The sequence below is a fragment of the Limulus polyphemus genome, unplaced genomic scaffold (genome assembly GCF_000517525.1).
Source record: "Limulus polyphemus unplaced genomic scaffold, Limulus_polyphemus-2.1.2 Scaffold618, whole genome shotgun sequence".
Classification (NCBI taxonomy): Eukaryota; Metazoa; Arthropoda; class Merostomata; order Xiphosura; family Limulidae; genus Limulus; species Limulus polyphemus.
This window is the reverse complement of record NW_013666228.1, coordinates 19942-30372: the sequence shown is the minus strand read 5'-3', so window position 1 is coordinate 30372 and position 10431 is coordinate 19942. Positions and strand designations below refer to the sequence as shown.

At 35.6% G+C, this 10431-nt stretch overlaps 1 protein-coding gene across 1 annotated transcript in view; it reads right to left on the bottom strand.

Annotated features, from left to right (window-relative positions):
• The window catches only part of LOC106459492, a 46819-nt gene that overhangs the window by 21839 nt on the left and 14549 nt on the right, over positions 1-10431 (bottom strand). Inside the window, exon 3 of the mRNA XM_022385996.1 lies at positions 8988-9223. Coding sequence (XP_022241704.1) covers positions 8988-9223 — 236 coding nt within the window. The remainder of the gene's footprint in view (positions 1-8987; positions 9224-10431) is intronic.

Genomic DNA, 10431 nt, shown 5'->3' with positions numbered 1-10431 from the left:
CATTCATAGATGATTTTAGTGTTATTTATGTTCCTAGTTAAATATGCTCATATTACATATTACAATGACATTAAATATGCAAATCAGCAAGTCACGTGACAACTACATCCGATATAAATTATGCAGGGAAGGATGGTCAGCTTTAGACATGAGAGCTTTATGACGGAATCTTTTGCAATAGAAACTACGCTGCAAGTCTATTGTCAGGATGCACGGTCATCAGATAGAGCATGATGACGCTCCAGAACATGTGTATGTTGTAACAAGATGCAATCTACGGTTGTTCTTTCAATCACGTGGACAGATAAAATCACAGAAGCATTTCGGACAGTTATGAATGAGGTTTGTAAACTATGATCAGTTTTGCTATTTCATTCGAAAACACGCTAAAAAGTGATGACGATAAAACTTTCGACAGTAACAGCATTTTAATGTCCCGACTTAGTCTCGTTTCCTTTCTGACAAACGATTGCATCAAGTAAGGAATACATGATAAGGTTAAGATAAACAAACAAACGCAGTCACCAAGCTTTTAATGAATAAATGTTAGCTGGTGGAAAAGTAAAAAAAGTATAAATAATTACATGGCCAAATGACATCCACAACCAAGATATTCTCTCTGTGCATGCTTTTCACGCTATTTTTCTAATTACATTTACAATCGTGATTGTGATTAATCATTTTCAGAAAATTGTTTGTAGCTATTATTTTTCATATCATTATTGACTTTTGGAGACATCTTTTAAACAGAATTTTCAGTGCCTTTTGTACAGTCCTGTTCTTGCATCTCCAAAGATCAAACGTGACACATCTCACGAGGGAGGGCTCTATCACTTGAGATAAAGGATTAACCTCAGAGCTAGTACTTGTTTTTTAACAACTCTGTAAATGGTGTTTGCAGCTTTATTATAACGTTTTTCACGTCGTACAGAAAGTATGTCCTAATTCTTAAAACGCTATGATATCACGTGTAAATGTCCGACGGCCATCAACTGTGTCCAGAGAGATGAGTAACATATTCGTCACATCACGACTTAGATAAGCTACTTCTTGCTATGTATGTTACAGAGTATATGGTGTTATAACATCTCTTAAAATCATGAAGTGAATGTGGTGTACGTGCTTAGACACACCACGCATAAAGAAATTCGTGAAAGTTTGTCCAGTATATTAGCTTGTTTCATCCAGGAAGTCGCGATCTTCAAAACTCATTATGTGTGGGTGGATAGAGCAGATTGGCCTCTTACACGCGTGTTATACTATAAAAATTTTATATTAGCGTTGCACTATAAAAATTATATATTATTAACACACGCAAAGCTTTCTAGTAGCCATTTTGGTTTTGCGAATCGGTTGTACTGTCTATGATGACGAAACATTTAAAGTGCACCTATCCAAAGACACAAAATCGTGTGATACCATTTTAAGTGGATTGCACAAATTGTACATACACTGTACAAAATTTCCTTGTTACAAAGCTATCTTTCTCTTCCTTTTCGTTTTTGCACTTCTCACCCTGAACACGATAACATAGTATTATAGATTAATTTTCGTACTTCTTTTATAGAACAAAACTACTCAATTAGTAGTGATCCTGAAAGGCTCAGATATAATCGTTCCAAAGTCAACACCACTCCTTTTCAGAGCTTTATATTTGATGGGACTCAAAACAGTTTATTAGCTGTTTGATAATATATCTAAAATAATACAAGCATATTCATTGTGCATTCTATGTATAATATATCTAAGTAACAACTTAGAGCTATTTCTATGAATTTAGTGTCCTTGAAAATATTACCAGTAATTCCTCCATTTACATGAAGAATTATCCTTTGTCATCAATGCATAATATAAACATCTACATAAAATCTGTATTTGTATCTATATAAAAATGTTTATAAATCACAAACATTGGCTTTCTAGAATTATTTTTATCGTACTGTCGTATTGGTTATCAAGAAGTTAGGTTTAAATTTTGACTTTTGTGAAAACTAATACAATGTGTTCTGAATGTTAAGAGCCCAAAACCTTCTGAGTGTATGAATGGAAAGAAAAGGTTGATTCGGATTTTTATGATAAAGTTATGTGGTATTTTCAGATTCACTCTTTTCTCCTAAGAATATTCTGATAAGATTGTTTGTTTGTAATTAAGCTCAAAGCTACGAAATTGGCTATTTGTGCTCCGGCCACCATGGGTATCGAAACCAGGATTCTAACGTTGTAATTCCGCAGTCATACCACTGTGCCACTGGGAGGCTTTTGAGTAAGATCAGCTATATAACAGGAAGTTCGACAAAAATGTTTTACGAAGGTAAATGGAGTTCTCTAACTCAGAATAAATTGTGAAAAAAAAGACTAGATACAATTTAAAAACAAGGTTAAGACAATCTTTATATATTTTTAAAACAGAACAGGACAGGCTTTATTGGGGTGGTTCTGCAATCTAATATCTATTGATAGATGATTAAAATCTGTTCCAGACTGGGAAAACAGCATTATATGCACCAAACTATAGTACCATCCTTCTCAGGGCTCATGTGCTACCTACGTCATTGTTGGTGGTATCCTTCAAAATATAATTGATGTTTTACCTCAAGGTATCAGTTGACCTGCCAATAAGATACTCCATAATTTACTTTACTGAAAAGTAAGTGCAAGTGACACTATAAGGGAATGACTTAGAACAATAAGTAATTAGGAAAAATTGAACTTATCAACTTCCTTGGCCAACATTAAGTGTTAAACTTAATTACATTTATATGCATAAACACTTTGTAAAATTTTATGTACTTTATTAGAGTTAAATAACATCGGTAAAAAACATCTAGAATGCCTTCTTTCTCCATATTTTCTCTCCTCTTTGCTTTCAGGCTGCCCTTAGCCACCTCTAATTTTAAAATTTATAATCCAATTGAATTACTCGTGCACTGATCAAGAAGATGTAGCCTGCTCTATGTAAAACATAGCTGGAACAGCAGCAGATAAAGCTTGCTTACGACCTTCTGCATCTTCTATGGAGGTTGACTAAGCTAGTAGCCTCACCTACTTTGCTATGAAGTAAAACATGGGCAGTTCACTTTAAAGTGATCCAATTGCCCACACTCAGATATTTTGGTCCTCCAATAAGAAGGAATGTCTGGTTGGGAAGGCATCAGTGGCATTGGCTGTGACACAAACACCATAAAAAAGCAAGACCCCCTGACAACTCACTGGTATTCACTGGTGTTATTGCAAAGTGTCAGAATGTGTTAGCTACTGGTTTGCTCTCAGTAAAGCACTCTCTACAAAGTACAGCCTTCACAATTCACTTTCTCTCTTGTGACTTATGGGAAGCTACTACAGAAACTGCTTTCATCAAGGTGAAAATGTCTCTGCTACCATGTGGTGTCTTATCGGTTAATTAGGTATCTTCTCAGCAAACACCGATGAGGATATCCTTGCAATCTGCCAAAGGTATGTCATCCTTGCAAATGGAATAGTTAGCCTACATAAGTATCCTAGCATATAGCGAGACACCTCTTTTGAGCCATGAACTTGATCTGATAGATAGCTCTGTTTTTCACCAGATAGAAACATTGGTGCAACTCAATGACAACTGCATACTAGCCCATGGATTTCTCCTCACTCAAGCGTTCAACTGGATCATCCAAGCTAAAAAGCAAGTATTGCACTTTCTATCCTTTCCAAACAGTGACATGGTTGAACTTATCCAGAAATTAGTTCAAGTTATATTTAGCCAAGCCTTGAAATACAGGGAGAGATCTATTTAGGCTCATCCATGGGTACAATTGTTTTCAGCATAAACTTCCCTTCCACAAATTCTCAGTCAACATAAAGCTGAGACATCTGAAATCTGAGAATTCAATGCAGAGGACACACTTAGAGGCTCCTACACTCATATAAACATTAGGTCTCTGGTCCTGGATGGCAGAGCAATTAGTTATTTGGGGGAACGTATTTGTTGCTTCTGTACAATCTCAGGTCTCTCCATGATCCATGGTTGTCCTAGCTGTATACCACCCATAATGGAGAGGCCCATGAACACCACATGGATCACTATCTTGAACAGATGACGCAGAGTGTCACACCTGTTGCCACAACAGCTCAGGTTGATGGGCATTCTCCACTTTCAGCATCGTCAGTCTCTTTTTTGCTGGTTTCAAGTGCCACGAGCATAGCTGGATGTAGGTTACACTGGTCAGAGAAGGCTTTGGAGTTCTGTAAAGACGACTACCCATTCAGTCTTGGACTTACTAGCCCTCATATCATAATGACAACTCTTAGTCATATTTATGGGCCTTTGCAAGCCTGACACCTATGAGAGGACTTTTTTGAGACCTGACTACTCCCTCTGACAGTAATCTTCCCTAATTAAACCTAATAATGCAAGATTCAAGAAGAACACTGTACTATTCTCAAGTTCATTGATTTCTTCTAAATGTAATTGGATGGCATCTACAAGATAACAGGAGTTCGACCTCAGAACACAATCAAAATGAATGTATTAATGGAGAACTCTAACGAATGTGTAGTTTAAAAATTTTTGGAAGTATTGAGGAAATATCTTTCAAACTTAGAAAAACAACAACACAGTATTATATACTCAACATCATAGTGTAATTCTTATCAGGATGCGTGTGCCACTTACATCACTGGTGGTCATTCCTCGTGATATCGCCTGACTTGCCAGTATAAATATTTCGTCAGCTATTTCATAGTATAATGTACTTTATCTGTCCCATGATAAAATGCACGTGATACCTCAGGTGAATGACCTAAAACATTAAGCAACTAGAGCAAAAATAACTTAGCCACTTTATTGCCCAATGTTCTATTTTAAGCCTACATACACTTGTGTGCGGGAAAATAAAAGGATAGAAGACATCTATTATGTCTTCATACTACAGAAGTAGCCTGAATGATTAAATACATTTCACGATACATATACATATGTGTGTGTATGTGTATTACTGTATGGAAACTTATTTTAGCGTACACACATAAGCCATACATTTAGTGTTCGAGAAAAAATATTTCCAAGCACCTGTTTCAAGAGTTAGAACACACAGAACTCTATATTTGCTGAATCCGGTGATTTTACCAATATGTCTTCCTATATAACAACATGAATACCCATTTCATTTTCTAGTCGCTTGAGGTGTACTACAATTGAAAATATATGTCATGGAAGCAGCTTGTATGCACGTGACCTGTGTCACTTTTCCTGACGAAAATTCTTATTGATTGCATTGGACACTGTTATGTGAGATAGGTGGACGCCTTTTGCCACTAACCTTTACACTCAAGTATTCTCACTTGTTACAAAACGACGCACTTTCCTTACCATGGACGTGTACGAGTTGCTGCAGGTTTCTTTCTAAATGGTTCTGGTGCCCTGCATTGAGCCATATTCTTTTGCCTTCCAAAGCCACGAAGTACAAGGGATATCCCCATCTTTGAAATGATAAATGCCCGATCTGAGGGCATCTCTGTGATATGAGTATATGAATATTTTGCATCGTAAAGGCCTGTTACATACTCTTCTCAAAAATGGTAAATTTTCGGTCACATTACACTACTTACTAACGCCAAACAATGTCAAAACATAGTTCTGATCCATTCGGTTCCACCATGACTTTATACCGGCTGTGTTGTCACGTGACTTGTTGGTTTGTTTATTCATAATCATTTTAATATAAGGTACTCAGTCCTTTGTTTTCTATCTTCGTATGTTTAGTTTTCGTAACCGAGTTTGTTTTTTTCAGAATATTTTTGTCGATTTTTTAGCAGCGGTACAGCGGCTCATAGAATGACTCTGGAGTTTTGTTGTTATTTTAAAGTACAAACTTTTATCTCATAGCTCCGTCACCTTTTGACCGATATGAGATCTAATTACAGTTGTGGACTCAGGAGATTCATACCCTTCGATTAATGTATCTGACCACGCCCAAGGTCTCATAGATTAATTTACTTTAATCCTGCCTAAAGGAATTTCAAGTTGAGGGTAGGCTATTAAAGATCATGATGAGTAATAAAAGCAAATCGGGTATACGTGCGCCCCACGCTTGGTATTGCTGGCGCACAAAAATATAGCTAATAAAAAGTGGGGAAAAGGGTCTCATAGATTAGTCCTGCATTAAAGGATTTCTAGTCCCGCGGCTATTAAGGATTTCCTCTTGTTTGTACACAAAAGAACTTTATTGAAGATGAACCACAGTTTTCTTTGACGATTGGCATAAATACCTTCCGAAGTCCATCGTCTAATACAGTCAATATCAATGAGACATGATTTTTTTTCTGTCTGGAAATTATAGTTTTCTTTAGGTGAGGAAATATACCAAACATGACTCATTTTACCAGTGTCAACGAGCTTTTTTCTTAGTGGTTTGATGTGTTACGAAAACAATAGTAGAATAAGAAACCAAATGTGTTTAGAAGCTACAAAAATGAACCAATGTATTTTAATTATATAATCCTAAACATATTTCAATCTATGCTTTTTGTATATTCAACAAGGTGTTGATAAAAATAAAGTTTAATAAAGTATATTGTAACTCTAATTGCTTTTTAGGAACATTTAGTTCACGACATCATGGTAAAAACAAACATGCTCAGTTAGAACAAATTAATGGGAAAGTTGCTGCTTAAATAAATAATATTGTTTGTTTGTTTGTTATAGATTTCGCGCAAAGCTACACGAGGGCTATTTACGCTAGCCGTCTCTAATTTAGCAGTGTAGGACTAGAGAGAAGGCAGCTACTCATCATCACCCACCGCCAACTCTTGGGCTACTCTCCTACCAACAAATAGTGGGATTGACCGTCACATTATAACGCCCCCACGGCTGAAATGGCGAGCATGTTTGGTGTGACGGGGATTCGAACCCGCGACTTGCAGATTGCGAGTCGTGCGCCCCTAACCACCTGGCCATGTCAGACCTAAATAAATAAGAAATACCAATAATACGATATATATATATATCAGCAGTTCCAACCAGATTTATGCTAAACAAATGTTTTAATTTCATATCTTAAAAAGTATTTAAAAAAATTAAAACTGACATAAAGAACAACAGGGCCTTTTCTAAAAATTATTAGTATTTAACTAGCGTCAAAATAACATTAATTTTAACAGTTTTTGAAAACAGTTTCCCTTAAACGAACATGGCCTGGTGGTTAGTGCTTTCGACTCGTAAACTACGGGTCGAGGGTTCAAATCCTCGTCACCAAACATGCTCGCCCTTTCAGCAGTGGGAGTGTTATAATGTGATTGTCAATCCAACTATTCGTTAGTAAAAAAGTAGGCTAAGAGTTGGCAGTGGGGTGTGTTGAATAGTTGCCTTCCTTCTAGTCTATCGATGCTAAATTAGGGACGGCTAGCGCAGATAGCTTTCGAGTAGCTTTGCGCGAAATTCAAAACAAACCCTTAAACTATTGTCAAATTTTATTGATAACACAGGAGTTTTGAAAATGACTGCTGTGCGCATGATTACAATCAACTAAATATTACAAACATTTTAGTAATTTTGGCCTTTAAAATACAATAAAGGTAGAAAAAAAATCGCAATGCTACATTTGGAGAAGACAGTACATTCCCGCTATTAGGAATAGAAACTGCTTTTTCTTGGTTAAAGAACCAACAGAAAACTGTTATTTATATAGAATCGCATGTTAATTTATTGGACACTTTTTTTTTTTCATGAAACATAATTATGACCTTCAGGTTACTATTAAGTGTATTTTATGCACATCAGTTTTATGTTCATGAAACTGTGCTTGATGAAGTAAACTGCTCTACGTTTTTCTTCAAGAGATATCCTGTAATATTACAATATAGATAATTCAAACATCCTTCAAGAGAAGGAAGACCCCTACCAAGATGACCCGAACCTTAAGGAAACCCACGCGATGTCAAGACAGGTGAAATTCGTGTGGCCTCAAACTTGTACCTTATCTTAGACACAAAGAACAAGTTACAACGGAACCATTCAAAAGTATGCTTTGGAGATGTCTTACTGGTTTTGAATTGACACGAAACTAATGTTTCACTACGAAAACACAAGAAATATAAAAAATAATATTCAGAACGACAATACAAATTCTATGAAGGTTCTTAATGATGCGCTAACTTAGAAGTTCAAAATTTTGTTGTTGTTTTTCGATTCATACACTAACTATAATAAATTCCCTATCATCTATGAATGAGATTCAATACAGAAGTGTAGGTTTAAATTTTGATAAGTCCGTTTATTGTTATAGAAAACGTAAAAGTCGAGTATTAGATGTAATGTTACATGACTTACGCACTTACAAATGCATAAATTTATCTGTGAATGACTGAATTTAAGTACTGAAAAAATTACTCATTCAGCTTTGTTTGTTTGAAGTTAAACACAAAGCTACACAATAGGCTATCTGTGCTCTGGCCACCACGGGTGTCGAAACCCGGTTTTTAGCGTTGTAAGTCCGTAGATTGGTGTTTAGTTATAAAGTATGTTGGTAGCTTACTTTGATCTTAAGTTAATATTAATTATGCCCCCCAGTGGCACAGCGGTATGTCTGCGGACTTACAACGCTAGAAACTGTGTTTCGATATCCGTGGTGGGCAGAGACAAATAGCCCATTGTGTAGCTTTGTGCTTAATTACAAACAAATATTAATTATTTATGTCGACTTAAATGGACGGCTTGAAGACACGTAATGTACATCGCCCTTTAAACATTAAAGGATATTTATCGGATTGAGTTACTAAGTGTGAAATATTGAAAAATGTGAAGAAGTAGGTGGAAACTGTTATAAACACAACACTGGGTTTTTTGTTTACTTTATCAGCATGAAGCGCAAAATACAATACCCTTTGTTAATAGAGATTAACAAGGTGAGAAAATCAGATAGGATTTGATTAAGCCTTTATATTTACAATTATAATTAGGACATTAGATCCTAATAATTCAGTAAAGATAAATAGTATAACTTTCAAAGCCTTACGTAGAAGTACAAGGTGACCTCTTGAACCTGTAGAGGACCACACTTATGTAGGTCATCATCACAACAGCCAGTCTGATCTGAACAACGATGAAGTATGGTACAGCGAGGAACGTACTGCTTGGAGGAATCAGGAAATATATCTTTCACCCGAACTACCTGAGGCCGGGGTATTTTGCACGTGGCTCTACTCCTAACCTCCAGGAAGTGATCGTTTGCTTGGCGTACTTCTTCAAGCTCTAGACAAGTAACAAATCGAGGTGAACTTTGACTATTCACTTTATAGTTAACTCAACCAAACATTTGAAATATAAAATGTGTGTAAAACTCAGATATCTCATTATTGTGTAATGTACGATACTCTACTACTGACTATATACAAGTAGAGGCATATTACACAAAAATGATGTCTCTAAATGGAAGCAGAAAGATGGGCAAGTAAACAAGATGGAAACTAGGGAAATATGACTTTTCATAAAGAAACATTTCTTCATTATTTTTAAAAGCTTATATTAGAGAAGTATTAGAATGAAATTTCATATGTGTTGACCTGACTTAAAAGAAAATATTACTTTGAAAAAATGGATTCTATATTTGCTAAGTTGTTGAGCAAATTATCTTACATAGAATCAATTCAGTTTTTGGGAACACAACCACTAATGGACGTCTTGTTCGTGTGCTTACTGTGGAACTGAAGCCATTCATCATTACTACAATATTTAGCGAATGTGTTCCCGAACATATATGACTACTTCTATCAAAACTCGTCATAAATACGCCCCAAATTTAGTTGTTTTTCATATAACTTAATCTCTCATTTCATTGTAAACGAATTCTTTTACACACGCACTGACCATCGAGCTATGCTCCGAATCGTTATAAATTACGCTTTTCTGAAGCTGGTTAAACAATACGGCTATTTCTGTACTCTTTGTGATCTTTTAAGTTATGGTTATTATATGCCTCAAGAGATGGCGATATTATAATCCAACAAATATAGAGACTTTATGTGAAACTCTTATATGTGTGTGTGGAGCAAAGCAAAAATATTTTTAAAAAATCCACGAGGAACACACGAGTTAGAACATAACTGCCCACTAGGGGATGGAACTTTGGTAACAAAATAAAGACCTGTAGGGGAAGAAATGAGAGGCAAAATACATTAAAGAAGAGACGTTTTTAAATTAATAATATTTCATGGAAAATGTGTTAAGTTATTTGTAGTTATACTCAAGAATATCATAAAAAATACAAATATTTACGCAACTTCTTATGCAAAATAAAAATGATGAGTAGCTAAACATCAAAGTTAATTATATATACATGTACTCTTTTTTTTTTTGGGGGGGGGGTCTTACCCTGGCTGTTAACCATAATTTCTTCCATAATCCCAATATCTCACGAGGTTCGGCCAGCATAGGAAATTTAGTTCAGTCATAAGTCCATA